General features: G+C 42.4%; 1 protein-coding gene across 4 annotated transcripts in view; it reads left to right on the top strand.

Annotated features, from left to right (window-relative positions):
• The window catches only part of DNM2 (dynamin 2), a 103,613-nt gene that overhangs the window by 74,582 nt on the left and 13,854 nt on the right, over positions 1–15,177 (top strand). For all 4 annotated transcript variants that reach the window (XM_060236740.1, XM_060236738.1, XM_060236739.1 and 1 more), the window contains 3 exons: positions 3,392–3,505; positions 12,343–12,452; positions 13,966–14,077. In XM_060236740.1, the coding sequence (XP_060092723.1) occupies positions 3,392–3,505; positions 12,343–12,452; positions 13,966–14,077 (336 nt within the window). The remainder of the gene's footprint in view (positions 1–3,391; positions 3,506–12,342; positions 12,453–13,965; positions 14,078–15,177) is intronic.

Here is a 15,177-nt window from a genome sequence, read left to right as displayed (position 1 = left end):
GACCAGGATGGACCAAGGGTCCAACACATGAAGAAGAAGACTGCAGATTTATACCCCGCCCTTCTCCCTGAATCAGAGACTCAGAGCGGCTCACAATCTCCTATATCTTCTCCCCCCACAACAGACACCCTGTGAGGTGGGTGGGGCTGAAAGGGCTCTCACAGCAGCTGCCCTTTCAAGGATGACTCCTGCCAGAGCTATGGCTGACCCAAGGCCATACCAGCAGCTGCAAGTGGAGGAGTGGGGAATCAAACCCAGTTCTCCCAGATTAGAGTCTGCACACTTAACCGCTACACCAAACATGGAACTGTCTTATACTGAATCAGACCCTTGGTCCGAGAAAGTCTACTGAGACTGGTGGCAGCTCTCCGGGGTCTCAGGCTGGGGTCTTTGGCATCACCCCCTATCTGGTCCTTTTAACTGGAGATGCTGAGGATTGAACCTGGGAAGAGCCTTCGGCATGCCAAGCGGAGGCACTTCTACTGGGCCACAGTCCCTCCCTAGGTAAGGCAGCTTCATGCATATTTGTGCTGCTGACATGCAACATTTGGCAGGATGCTTCCAGCTGCCCCGTCAGCCCCAATAGCAACCAGCTTATTTTTGTCGCTTCCTTATGGAATGATAGTTCTCCCGCATTGTTTATGGAAGCGCTTCTTGACCTGCCCAGCTGTGGGGAAGTGGCCACTTTCACCTCTCTTTGGAGGGCTTTGTGAAGTTAGATGGATATCGCTGAAGCAGTGGCTTGGCTGGGCTCATCCTACGTGGAGCTGCTTTGCCGCGCCTTATTTCAGAAGCTTCTGGCAAGCTGGCGATCGTCAGCGCCTCTGTGCTTCCGTTCTGGGCTTGGGGGGCTTGCTTGCAAAAGTAATCTTTTGGGGGACTTTGTAAGCGAGAAACGAGACACTGCAGATCAGTTTTCTGGAGCTCAGCAGCTCCTGCAGGCCAAAGCAATTGCCTTGGTATTGGCTGTCTCTTGGCATCGTGCGCCCTACCTGAGTGTAGAGCAGCTGTTTTCAGGCTTTCTCCCTTCATGGAATCTGTCCCGTGCCCAGGGGTGGAATTCTAGCAGGAGCTCCTTTGCATATTAGGCCACACACCCCGGATGTAGCCAGTCCTCCAGGAGCTTACAAAAAAGAGCCTTGTAAGCTCTTGGAGGATTGGTTACATCAGGGGGTGTGGCCTAATATGCAAAGGAGCTCTTACTAGAATTCCATCCCTGCCCATGCCAGCTTGCTCTATGCAGTGTGTGTGATTCTGGAGCATGTGCTCGAGAACTCATCCTGTTCAGGGTATGTTCTGGTCACTCTTCTCTGGCTCTCGGTTGCAGGATAGTGGGGGAGGGGGGCAAGCTGCCTCCTAAGGAAACATGTTGGTTGCTCTTGATCTCAAGGAGGAATAAGCTTTCTGAAGGTTCCCTGGATGCACAGTGGGAGAGATACACAGCTTAGGGAAGAAGGGCAGGAAAGAAAAGCATTCAGTCCTGCCGAAGGCTGGGAAAAGGGGCCTTTAAAATGCTTTCAGAGTGACAGGATGCTGTCACCCTGAATGTCCCCAGAACTAGTTTTGCAGTGGAGAAGGGAGAAAAGCATCCGTATTGATGCCCTAATGGTGGAGTTCAACCACTCTTCGCTTCCCGCCGTGTCTATCGGTTGAAGTCTGGCTGTAGTATCAAGAAGCAAAAGTTCAGAGTACAGGTGTGCACACACCAAACAAAAAAGAAGGGTTTTTCAGGCTTGGGTATACCAAAACTGAAAAATATCAGTAAATATTGATATTCCTGAATCCCAAGGTCAGTATGATACTGGGATTCAGAAGGTCATTGGTACTGCTGAATTTATTCAGCTCCATGCCTTCCCTCCCTGAGTCGCGCTGCAACGGCGACACACCTCAGTGACTGAAGTCGCGACTGTAAGGCAGAGATGTTCCCTCAGGCCTCTGGTTGAGGCCAGCGCTGGTTCTTTACATCTTCCTGATACCCCACCTTCCCGCCCCCGATGACTGAATGCTAGCACTGCCATCTTGTTTTGAAATGTTTGAATGTTTCAGTTGTGTATTTATGATTTCAATCGGTTTTTTATATTGCATTGTATTAAATTGTTGTGAATCACCCTGAACCCCTCCCCCCCCAAAAAACCCCACAAACAAGTGAACGCGACTTACAGAAGGAAGTTGCTCCCCAAGTTGCTCTGCGGTGGGGGTACACCTCAACGAGGAAAAGGATGTTGCTTTAAATGCCTTCTCTTCACTTGCTGACGCATGCCCCCGTTGCAGCGCAACTCAGGAAGGGAAGGCATGTGCCTGGCTGGGTTTGCAAAAGCCATTTAAAGCCAAGCCACGTGTAAGTTCACCTGGCAGGTGGGTGAACTCATGCCGCTTTGGCTGAGCCTGAATAATAGCCGAATAATATCGACTCGGCTAGATTAGAAAATCTGATTCATCCGAATAATTGGTACTTTTCAGGTATTTATTCGGTTCGGTGTTATACCCAGCACACACCCCTACCCTACTGTGCATTGTCCTTGAATACTCTGCAAATAAATAGAGTAGACTTCCCCACCAGAAACTTCCGTAAAGGAACAACATAATCTAATCATTGTTCTCTCTCCCCACCCCTTCCCAGATGTGAGCTGCTAAGGCCATCCGCCTGAGAACCTCACTCTGGCTCTTTGTGCGTGGGCTGTCCTTGCCTGCATGGGGTTGCCAGCTTCAGGTTGGGAAGCTCTTGGGAATTTGAAGGAGTCTGGGGACAGCCAGGTTTAAGGATGGGAAAGACCACAGCAGATTGTAATGCTGCAGAGTCCACTCTCCGAAGCAGCCGTTTTCTCCAGGGGAACTGGCCTCTGTTGTCTGGAGAGCAGTTGTAATTCCAGGAGATCTCCAGGTCGCAGCCGGGGGTCACAGCCAGACTGCCGTGGAAGCCGTGGCTTGCCTGTAGTTCTGCTTTACGTGGCCACTCATGTCTGAATTGGCCACTTGCTTTGCCAGGCTTAAGATTTCTAGAGTTGATTCGTGGTGAAATTAAATGTACAAGTTCCACCTGGAGGAATTCTTACCGGTGAGATGCTTCCCTGCTCAGTATCGGTGATCGCCTTAACTGTGTGATTATGACCCATTGAACCCCTGGCCAGCATGTCTGGAACAGTCTCAGTCCACAGGGTAAGAGTGATTTGGGTGTCTAGTCCTTATGTCTGTGGCACTGTAAATTGATATACTTGAAGGCCTGTCCTGCTAGTGAGATTCTAATCCTTACCTGAATTAGAGTAGTGAACCCGGCACAGAGATAGACGCATCCCCCTCTGCTTTGTGTCCCCCCCTCTAAGGTAGCCTATAACCTGTCCTACCTTCCTCCCACCCTTCCATCTTCCCCTCCCATTCCTCAATTTTCCTCCAGGTGATCCGCCGTGGCTGGCTGACCATCAATAACATCAGCATCATGAAAGGGGGCTCCAAGGAGTACTGGTTTGTCTTGACGGCGGAGAGTTTGTCCTGGTACAAGGATGAGGAGGTATGCAAGCGTGCACAGCCTGGTGCGGGAACAGAGGATCTTGGGTGATGCCCCAGTGTGCAAACAGGCATGCAGGAATGCCGTTGCCTCTGAAATTGGCCACTCGCTAGATTGAACTAAACATTCTGCTTTACAGGTGAATTTCCGGCATGAGAAAAGTGTGGCATTTGAAGACACCCCCCCCCTTAATACTTTATTTTTTGTTTTGTTTTATTTTTGTTAATTTGTATGCCACCCTTTCCCACAAGCGAGCTCAGGATGGATAACAACAGAAGTTAAAACAATTACAAACTACAGCCTAAAACCATCAAATACAATAAAACAAATAGCATATATGTCACAGGTGGTGGTTTCCATTGAGCGCATTCTAGATATCAGTACAGCAGTGGGCCCAGAGATGGAATAATAGATTTACACACACTCCCTTTGCTCTTGGTCTTCAGAGACGTGACAACCTCATCTGAAATTTGAGTCTCTTTATGACGATGACGTTGTTGTTACTGAGATCAGAAGCTGGGCTTTGCACGATCCTGAAATAAATGTCCCTCAATTACTGAGCAGGTTGCAGAATTTCTGGCCCTAGCAGTGAGCGAGAAAGAAATTAAAAATGGAGTCAGGTGGGGGAATACCTTGTCCCGCTTTTCTTAGTTAAGTTTTGCATGTAACCTTGTATCCCTATGCTGATTGGGCTTGCAAATTACTGTGGTTTGTATGCCCCTTTCTGAAATTCCTTTGGATCTTGGTTTTCTTTTCTGTTATGCCAATAAAGGCTATGTCTAACTGTAAATAGATTATTACTTATTGTGCTTGGGGAGAGTCAACGCTGAATTATCGAAAACAATGATTTTCTCAAAAAAAAAAAAAAACCATGTATTAACTGTAGGACTCAGAGCATCAAGGAGGAGAAAATAGAATGTGGCCAGCTTTAAATATTTGGGGATAATGTTTAGTTGCCCTGACCTGGGTTGCCCCCCACGCTAGCCTGACTTAGTTTCATTTATTTATTTTATTAAATTTATATCCCACCCTCTCCATTACAGGCTAGCGACCGATAAAAACTGCAAAATGTAAGACACTTAAATAGCACGGTACAGTAAAATCAATAAAAATGACAGATCTTCGCAAACCTTTGGTAATCCTGGCACTCGTAATGCTGGCCCGGTGGTGTCAGCCGGTGTTGTCAGTCCTTTGGCTTTGCAGCCGTCTCCCCCTTTAGTTGCTAAAAGCTATATGCAAAAGTTCAGTCTTGCAAGATCTCGGAAGCTAAGCAGTGGTTAGCATTTGGATGGGAGGAGTGCCAGGGTCGCTGCACAGAGGCAGGCAAACCGTCTCGGAATGTCTCTTGCCTTGAAAACCCAACAGAGTTGCCGTAAGTCAGCTGTGACTTTCCTCCACTGCCACCACCCATTCCGTTACCTCGCTTGGAAAACTCGTATTCGCTCAGCCACAGAAATTGCTGGAGTAAATAGAAATGCTTTGGGGGTTGGCTTGTTCTTTACTCTCAAAGGGGACAGTGTGTACCTGCAGCGGTTGAGGGTTTTAATGCCAAAGTTTAATGCCACAGATTTTATTTGCAGCAGATTTTTGGATGAATGGAGTCGCTGAGCCTATAGATTATTAAGAAGCGCACCCAGTTGCACTGCGGGAGCTGCACTTAGCGTGGAGTTTGCTTAGCGCTTATCGGAGTGTAGGGCTCGGAGAGGGGGGGATTCAGTTTAGGCTCAAGGCTGTTTTGCTGTTGCTCAGTTGCCCTGGGGGAGTCTCTTGCATCAGTTGATGGAAGCCCCTTTGAGAAGTGTTTGGGAGAAGTCTGTGGTGGGACCATAGACACCATTCCCTGAGCCTTGCTCTTATTACGCTTAGGAACGCGAAGGGCTAAAGGCAGTTAGGAAGCTCTTGATGATGCTCTTAATCATAGCATATCTAAAGCATTGGCAATTATTAATTTGGATGGTGTGGGATTAAGATCAAAAGTGGATAATTGCCAGGCCAGGTATTTACCAGGTTTGTTTGCACTTTCAAACGATTTCTGTTTCAAATTTTTTAAATTCCATTCTAATTCTTTATTCAGCAAATGTTTAACTTGGGATTGTAATATCGTAATTTCTTTTATTAATTTTTTCTTCCCTGGTCTTTTTTTTAAGTCCTTTTCTTTTTTATCTATTTCATTTTGCAGTGCTGACAGCCTTTCTTCTCTTGCTCTTTTGTCTTTATTATTCAATGTAATTAATATACCCCTCATTACTGCTTTATAAGTGTCCCATACTGTTGGATATTCCATATCATCCGTTTCATTTATTTGGAAGAATGCTGCAGTCTCCTTTTCTAAGAATGATACAGTGTCTTTATTTTGTAGTAAATCCTCATTAATTCTCCATCTTCTTGATTTTCTTTGCAATTTTGTTGACCAGCATATTGGATTATGGTCCGCCCAAACCTTTGGAAGAATCTCAATTTTTTTTGTTATGAGGCCCAAGCCTTGGGAACCCCACAACATGTCAATTCTGGAAAAAGAATTATGCCTTGCTGAGAAAAATGTATAGTCTCTTACCTCAGGGTTGAACTTTCTCCAAATGTCTTCTAGATTTTCCTGTTTAATCAACTCAAAGAAAGAATTGGGCAGCTTCCCTTCTTTATCATTCTTCTTTGGACTTGATCTGTCAAGGTTATTTTGTATTGTCCCATTAAAATCGCCCATCATCAATACCTGGTCATAAGTCTCTTCGTCCATTTGTCTATTTATGTCTTTAAAGAATTTGTCTTTCGCTCCATTGGGTGCATAGAGTCCTAGTAGTAACGTTTTTTTCGCCTCTATCGTCACCTCAACAGCAATGTATCTTCCTTCTTTGTCTTTAAAGATTAATTTTGGGTCAAGTTGTTCTTTAATGTAAAAAACCACCCCTCTTTTCTTTTGCTCTGCTAGTGAAAAAAATTCCAACCCCAAATTTCTATTCCACAAAAATTTACTGTCCTTGCGTTGTATATGAACTTCCTGTAAACAAATTATATTACATTTTTGCTTTTTAATCCAATGAAATGTTCTCCTTCTTTTCTGTGGTGAATTTAGTCCATTTATATTCCAAGATAGTAATTTGTACTCCATTATGATGTTGGTTCTTTATTTTCTTCAAAAAAGCTATGCATCTCTTGTTCGCTTCTTATTGTAATCCTTTTGCCATTTTGTTCAAATCCAAGACCCTCTGGTATTATCCATCTATATCTTGTGCCCTCTGCACGCAACTGATCGGTTAGCTTCTTGTACTTTTTCCTATCGCTGATCACTTCTCTTGGTAGCTCTTTCATTATTTTAACTCTGCTCCCTTCTATTGCCCAGGCTTTTTGGTACCCTTTCCTCAAAATTTTCTCTGCCACTTCTTTTGATCTTAATCTTATGACGATGTCTCTTGGCAGACCTTTATTTTTCGCATAAACTGAGTTGACTCTGTAGGCACCCTCCAACATACTCTTAAATCTGTCAGGGTCTTCTTCTATGTACTCAGTGATGATATCCACCATATAGCCTTTTAAGTCTGTGTCTTCTTTTTCAGGTACCCCTCTTAGACGCACTTGTGACTCCAGCAACTTACAGTCGTGTATTATGACCTTTTCTTGAATTTTTAGCAAGGCAGAGGCCTGTGTATCCACTTTCATCTCTACCTCTTTCACTTTATTTTGAGTCTCTTCCTTAAAATTCTCTATCTCCTTCTTAAGGTCTCCAACTTCTTTTTTAATATCTTTTTTTATTGCCAAATGCAATTTGTCCATAGCTTTTAACATTTTTGCCTCCAGAGCGTCAAATTGAGCCTGCATCTTGTCAAATGATTGGGCTCTTGCACGTGTTGTTCTTTCTACTGACATATAAAAAATCACCAAACCTTAAAAAAAATCCCCACATAAAATTTAGCATCCAATCCAATAGCTTAGAGCCAGTTCTTTCAGATGAGACTAGTTTCGTTTTTCTCCCTTCTTCCTGAGCAAAGATATTGAATTTTAACAATTTTGACAGTTTTTCTCCCTTTTAAAATGGCAATCGTTATTTCTCTATGGTACAGTTCCAGCCTAGAGAGGTCTCTCTTCGTCTTTCTTGATCTGAGTCTTGGACTCAATTCCTTCCTAGTTCAAAGGTCGGATGTCACAGCTCTTGTTGTCCTTATAGGCTCTGATTTATTGTCCAGCCCCTTTTAGTTTCACTTCCTGTCACAGCTTAGACTGATCTCGTGTCTAATCTCGCAGTTTTTTGAGCTGCATGAAGAAACCACAACCACAAAAATTCACAACAATATGTCCTTTCTCCAAAATATCTTTGAAGGCAATTGTTTTTACGGCGTTCAGTTTTCCCAAGCTGAATTCTTTTCCTGCTGTGCCCCCACTCAGCTCAGTTCATTCTAGGTTCTGCAGTTTATGGGCATATATACACGGCAACTCTCTTTTCTTTCTTCTGCGTCACCAGCCTCCCATTGCCAACTTTCACTCTTATCTTGAAAGGTTTTTTTTTTTTTTTTTGCTGTTGTTCACATCCAAAGCCACAGAGCTCAGCTTAACAAGGTAAAAGTTTTTTTTCATTCAATTATGCTTTGCCTTCGTCTGTTATTAATCCACTCAGTGTTTAAACTATATTCAAAGTCTCTCAGAGTGAAGATAAGAATGATGAGTCTACCTTTTAGATGTTCTCAACTCCCCCGGCTGCTATTTTCTTGCAATTAAAATCAGTCCTTCTAGCGTGCTTGGATTCCGACAGCCTTAAGTGACCGAAGTCACTTTAGAGTCACTGCAGACGATGGTTGACATTCCATTGCCGGACATCAAGAAATGAAGGAGTCAGTTCCCTGACTGCTCCAGTTCGATATCAACAGCATTAAAGGAAGATAAGTCGTCTTGGGTTAACCCTTGCCTAGGGTTAATGAGCATAGACCTTATCAGGGGTCTTTAATACCCTGAACAGTGACAATAAAATCCCCCTCTGTTAGGGAGCTGCAGACTGTCTTCCAGCCAAACAGGACTATAAATAAAATCATGGCAAATGGGAAAACAGTAGTGGATCAAGAAGGAATTAAAAGAGAATTCTTTAAATACTATGCAAATTTATTCAAGGGTGTGAATGTAAGTAAAGAAAAAGTGGAAGAGTATCTACGAAACATTCAGGTGGCACCTTTGACGGAACATATGAAAAAGATATTAAATGACCCAATAGAGAAAATTGAAATAGAAGCAGCAATAAAAGCAATGCAAGAGGGTAAAGCTCCAGGGCCAGATGGATTCACGTCAAAATTTTACAAATCTCTCAAGGATGAATTAACACCCAAACTGTTGAAGTTGTTAAACACGATAAGAGAAGAAGGGAAAATCCCAAAGACCTGGAGGGAAGCTGTAATCTCTCTGATTCCTAAGGAAGATAAAGATAGCACAAACGTAAAAAATTATAGACCAATCTCATTGTTGAATAATGACTATAAGATCTATACAAGAATTTTAGCAGAGCGACTGAAACAATACCTGACCAACTTTATAAACAAAGACCAAGCGGGATTTCTTCCTAAAAGACAAATAAGGGACAATGTAAGAGCTGTTATTAATGTTGTGGAATATTATGAAAAGCACCCGGAAAAAGAAGTGGCCTTATTTTTTGTTGACGCAGAGAAAGCCTTCGACAACTTAAATTGGGACTTTATGTTTGCGGTAATGGAAAAAATTAATTTAGGGGAACAATTTATAAAAATGACAAGAGCAATATATACAGATCAGCATGCAAAATTGTGTATAAATGCAGACCTTACCAAAGAATTGAAAGTGAGTAAAGGAACAAGGCAAGGATGCCCGCTATCACCATTGTTGTTTATAATGACTCTTGAAATTTTGTTACAACAAATTCAAAAAGATGAAAAAATAGAAGGTCTAAAAATTAGAAGATTCTCTTATAAATATAAAGCTTTTGCAGATGATATAGTGTTCATAATGGAGAATCCGGTTCAAGTGTCACCACTGCTGTTAGCTAAGATAAAAGAATACGGAGAACTAGCAGGATTATACATAAATAAGGAGAAATCGAAATTCCTCTGTAAAAACATGCAACCAAATAAAACAAACGAACTACAAAAGGTGACAGGTTGTGAAGTCACAACCAAAGTTAGGTACCTTGGAATAGAGATAACAATGAAGAACATTGATTTATACAAAAACAATTATGAAAAACTGTGGTGTAAGATGGACAAAGATTTGATGAAATGGAATAAACTCAACTTGTCCTTACTGGGCAGGATAGCTGCAATCAAAATGAATATTTTGCCAAGGATAATGTATTTGTTTCAAACCATCCCGATTGTAAAAGAAGCAAAACAATTCAACAAATGGCAAAGGAAAATCTCTGATTTCATTTGGGCCGGAAAGAAACCAAGGATAAAGATGAAGATCTTAACGGATGCCAAAGAGAGAGGAGGTTTTCAACTTCCCGATCTAAGACTATACCACGATGCAGTTTGTTTGACATGGATAAAAGATTGGATAATGCTGTTAGATAAAAAACCTTTGTGGTTAGAAGCTCACGGAAATAGATTCGGCTGGCATGCATACATGTACTATGGGAAGAATAAAATGGATGGTTTTTTCTCTCACCACTATGTCAGAAATACATTACTAAATACTTGGATAAAATACAAGAAATACGGGGACGAGAGAAAACCATTATGGATAGTGCCAGCAGAAGTAATAAAAATAACAGCTGATTCTGAAGAAAAAAGAGAAATGTCATATAACCAACTGCTTAAGATTCAAGGAGACAAAATTGAATTAAAAACCTCAGAAGAGCTAAATAACAATTATGATTGGTTTCAAATGCAACAAATTAAAAGTTTGATGGAAAATGACATAAAATCAGAGGGGATTAGACGAGAACAAACAGAACTGGAAAGAGTCCTGTTAGGTGACAATGAAAAATTGATATCAAAAGTATATAAGTTATTATTGAAATGGTCTACAGAAGAAGAAGTAGTAAAGTCTCAAATGGTCAAATGGGCAATTAATGTGAATAGAGAAATACAAATGGAAACATGGGAGCACCTCTGGAAGAACTCAATGAAGATATCAACTTGTCAAAGCATTAAGGAGAACTGTTTTAAAATGATGTATAGGTGGTATATGACTCCGAAAAAATTGGCTAAGATAAGTAAGAAAATGTCGGATAGATGTTGGAAATGTAAAAAACATGAAGGTTCTTTCTTCCATATGTGGTGGACATGTGAAAGAGCGAAAGAATTCTGGAAGATGATACAACAAGAAATCACCAAAATTTTGGGCTATGATTTTAAGAAAATTGCAGAGACGTTTTTACTTGGATTACAATTAGAAAAATACCCAAAAGAAGACAGGACTTTAATTTGGTACCTGTTATCAGCTGCTAGGACTTTGTACGCGCAGCTTTGGAAGCAAGAAAAAATACCAGAGAAATGGGAATGGACCATGAAAGTTTTATCGTGGTGTGAAATGGACAAATTAACCAGAACACTAAGAGACTATGATTTAGAGATATTCAAAAGGGAGTGGAGAAAATTTAAAGGATATATGGAGAAAACTTGGAAAGTAAAGAAATATTGGACATTTTTTTAGTTGTAAGAATATATATACGGAACTTTGAGCAATCAGAAGTGCCTTTAGTATGGATTTGAACTTATAACCTCGGGGAAGTCAACATTGGAGGGAGGGGGGATGGAAATGTCATATGGGTTAATGTGAAAAAAAAAGAAAAAATTAAGAAATAGATAAGCTTTGTAACCATATGCTACCAATAAATTGTTTAAAACTCAAAAGATCAAAAGTGGATAGTAAATGGATTAATTTGATGATAGTAGCAGTGAGACAAGTGATAGCAAGGAACTGGAAAGAAGCTGAGGAACTGACAATTAATCACTGGAGGGATAAAATGAATAATATAATAATATCGGAGTATTTAACGATGAAGATACGAAGAATGAACGGATTAAAGGCTAGGGAACGGGAGGAGGGCTGGTTTAGAAAGATGGCGAGGTATTTGGAAAAGTTTAAACAATTTAAGACGATTGGTTGGTTAATAACAAAATGAATGGATAAGATGTTTAAATAGAGTGATGGAGTTGTATTTGGATGAAATGTTAATAGTTATAAATGTATGGAATATTATAATGTATCTATGGCCTGGGACTCTCACAGAGGTGGAGTGGTGTTGGAATATATAACAATAAAATTATTTTAAATTTTTTTTTTTTAAAAAAAAGATCATGCTCTTAATCACGTTGGTGCACACTCCTGCAACAAGTTTGCTACAGTTCGCCACTACAGAAGTTGCGCCCTCTGTACAGACTCCAGGAGTCGTTACTGATCTGTGTAGGCACACTAACTTGGACAGAACCTTCTGTGTGGGCCCATGTCCCACCGGCCACCCGTCCAATGGGACTCCAGAAACAATCACTGCAGTGGCAGGCCAAGGGGGCAGATACTTTGGCGGGGGAGGGCGGGATATAAAAATAAATTTATGATTATTATTATAGATACACTTAACCAGTTTTCTCATTATTCAGTACTGTTTTAGCGGCATCCAAAGTCTGCATGCATGGCTTCCCTCAAGGCAGAGGGAGCGCTCACCTATCTGCAGCCTAACCAATGTGCAGACTACTGTACTTCTTCGTATTTTGCCTGAACACTGGGCAGTAGTCTAGAAGTATCCTTTTCGTGCCGTCCTGTCATGCCCGTTCCCCACTTCCTGCTTCCTTGAATGCCGTGCAAATATTTGAGTGAGATTTTCTTATGAAGATGCTTTCAGTACCCATGACGCTGCAGCCGCTTTGTATGTTTTTCCCGGGTTCTTACAGGAGAAAGAGAAGAAATACATGCTGCCTTTGGACAACCTCAAAATCAGAGATGTGGAGAAAGGGTTCATGTCCACCAAGCATGTCTTTGCCATCTTTAACACAGAACAAAGGTAGGCAATTGCCATCCGCGTCTGACTGGGTAGGCCCTGCCGCTATCTAGAAGGACTCCTCTATTATTTATTTAAAACATTTTAAATAAAGAAAAGATGAGTCTTCACTTGATCAAGGTCCGTAAGGCAGCAAACATAAACAATGATCAATGTTTATCAAGTTATGCCTGGGGCAGAAGGAGTTGGCTAAGAGAATTTATTTCTTCCTCTCTGAAAAGAAGCGGCCCCGTGGCACAGAGTGATAAAGCAGCAGTACTGCAGTACTGTGGTCTGAACTCTCTGCTCACGACCTGAGTTCGATTCCAGCGGAAGCTGGTTCAGGTAGCCGGCCCAAGGTTGACTCAGCCTTCCATCCTTCCGAGGTCGGTAAAAGGAGTCCCCAGCTTGCTGGGGGGAAAGTGTAGATGACTGGGGAAGGCAATGGCAAACCACCTGTAAAAAGTCTGCCGTGAAAACCTTGTGAAAGCAACGTCACTCCAGAGTCGGAAACGACTGGTGCTTGCACAGGGGACCTTTCCTTTTCCTCTGAAAAGACTGGAATTCGAGGGCATCCTTTGAAATTGATGTGCAGGAGATTCAGGACAGACAAAAGGCAACACTTTGTTACGCAAAGAGTGATTAAAATGTAGAATTTACTGACAGATGACTTGGTCAGTCCTTGATTCTCTGACTGACTGCCTTTCTACAGTGACATCCACTTTCTTCCCCCTCTCTTCCCTTCAGCTGTTCTGCTGCTGTAATAAACGAAATCAATTATCTTTGCGGTAGCTCGCTACCAAAATAGAAACAAAACTTTATTTTAAAATGAGTTAGTAATGTACTGGCTAATGTCCTTTTTTGAGCTGACGCTGTTTGCGGGGGCTTTGAGGTCTTTAGTTCAGAAATTCAGGCACCGCAGCTTTTGAACAGCAAACAGAATAGATTTTTATTCGCTCAAACAACAGGTGGGGTTGGGATATTTGCACAGGGCAGTATTGTTTTGGTTCAAGATGCTTTCATTTACTTCACTTTAATTGACTCTATTAATTAATTGTTTTAAGATATATATATTTTGAAAGTTATCTAACTGTAGATCTGACTGGATATCCCAAGCTGACCTGATCTTTCCAGAACTTGGAAGCTAAAGATCAGTATGCAGAATACTGGGAAAACACAAACTCCGTATGCAGAATACTGGGAAGACACAAAAATTTAATTATCAGTGGAAAGTAGCAATGAACTGCAAATATTTTAATAAAGTTTTTTTTTTTCAAAAATCATCACCATTCTCAGCAAACGCGATCGCTCTAGACACTGTTATCCCTGTGAGGTCTGTTAGGGTCTCACATCAGTTAACCCTTCTCATAATCTCAGATTTTATTGTGGCAATAAAAAAAAAACCTGCAGATGTTTAGGGAACAGGAGCCTGCATGGAGTTCCGGAAACAGAATTCTTTTTTTCAGGGCTTGGAATCCCCCTCTCCCCTTATTGATTCAATGCCATTTCTGTTCTCTCCCTCCTCCCCTGGGACTAGGAACGTGTATAAAGACCTGCGTCAGATCGAGCTGGCCTGCGACTCCCAGGAAGACGTGGACAGCTGGAAGGCCTCCTTCCTCCGAGCTGGTGTCTACCCGGAAAAAGACCAAGTAAACAGTCCCTTTCGATTACAACTGGGGGGAGGGGCAGGTGTTTCAGTGTCGGGTCCTGGTGTGGGGGTCCCCCAGGTGGACACCAAGGTGCCCATTGACACCTTTCCTGCAGTCTGCCACGTGGGCAGTGCCGTTGATTGGTGCTTCAGATTGCCAGTGTGTCAAGCGCCAGTATTTCCCAATAACAGAGTCCTTTTGTTTATTTCAAGAAACTCGGGAGCTTCTCCAAGGACACAAGCCTTGGGAGTAATGGAGTCCCAACAGCTACACAGTTGCTATATAGGATAGCATCAAAGGTTACATTACAGATGCATACTTGAGTCACGGGTTCAAAGGTTACTAAGCAACTATCTATTTATTACTAAGGCATCTTAGGCTACTGTTTTTGCTACATGCCTTCTGGGTTGTAAATAATGGGGGAGAGCTGGTGCTTTCTACATAGTAAAATGTGTTTCAGAAATAAGCGCGCTTGACACAGTGGAGATTTGATTGGTGCTTCAGATTTAAATTATGCTGTGTTGGAGCAGCTTCCCCCACAGCGCAAGGATCTTCACTGTGTCTGAGGGTGAACTGTGGCGGCCATTTTGTGGTAGCTGTTTTGTGTGACCACACCCACCATGACGTGTCAGAATTCCAAATGTTCCTTCAGACTCAAAGAAGTCAGGGTCCCCTGCCCCAGTGGCCCTTGATTGCTTCTGGCAAGGAGCCGGCAGTTTTGCCGTGGGTTCTTCAGTGGGACAGTCTAGACCTCTGCGAAGAAACTTCTCCTCAGGCAGGCAGGGCCAACGGTTTCTTTTTTGTGATCTCTGTAAAGGGGGAGGAAAAAGGGAAAGGGAAGGTCATCCCCTGTGCAGGCACCAGCCGTTTCCCGCTATGGGGTGACGTTGCTTTCACAACGTTTTCACGGCAGGCTTTTTACAGGGTGGTTTGCCATTGCCTTCCCCAGTCATTTCAACCCTGCCATGGCCAACAGACAGTTCTGACTGTGCTCTCCACTTTGTATATTACATGTTTTGGGTTTTGCTTTGTTTGCCCACCAAGCCCTCCCGGTTTAGGTTTAGGAGGGCCTTAGCAGCCCTTGGGAGGCCCTTTGAGGG

The sequence above is a fragment of the Heteronotia binoei genome, chromosome 4 (genome assembly GCF_032191835.1).
Source record: "Heteronotia binoei isolate CCM8104 ecotype False Entrance Well chromosome 4, APGP_CSIRO_Hbin_v1, whole genome shotgun sequence".
NCBI lineage: Eukaryota > Metazoa > Chordata > Lepidosauria > Squamata > Gekkonidae > Heteronotia > Heteronotia binoei.
Note: the sequence above shows the minus strand (reverse complement) of the source record. Positions and strands in the feature narration are given on the sequence as shown.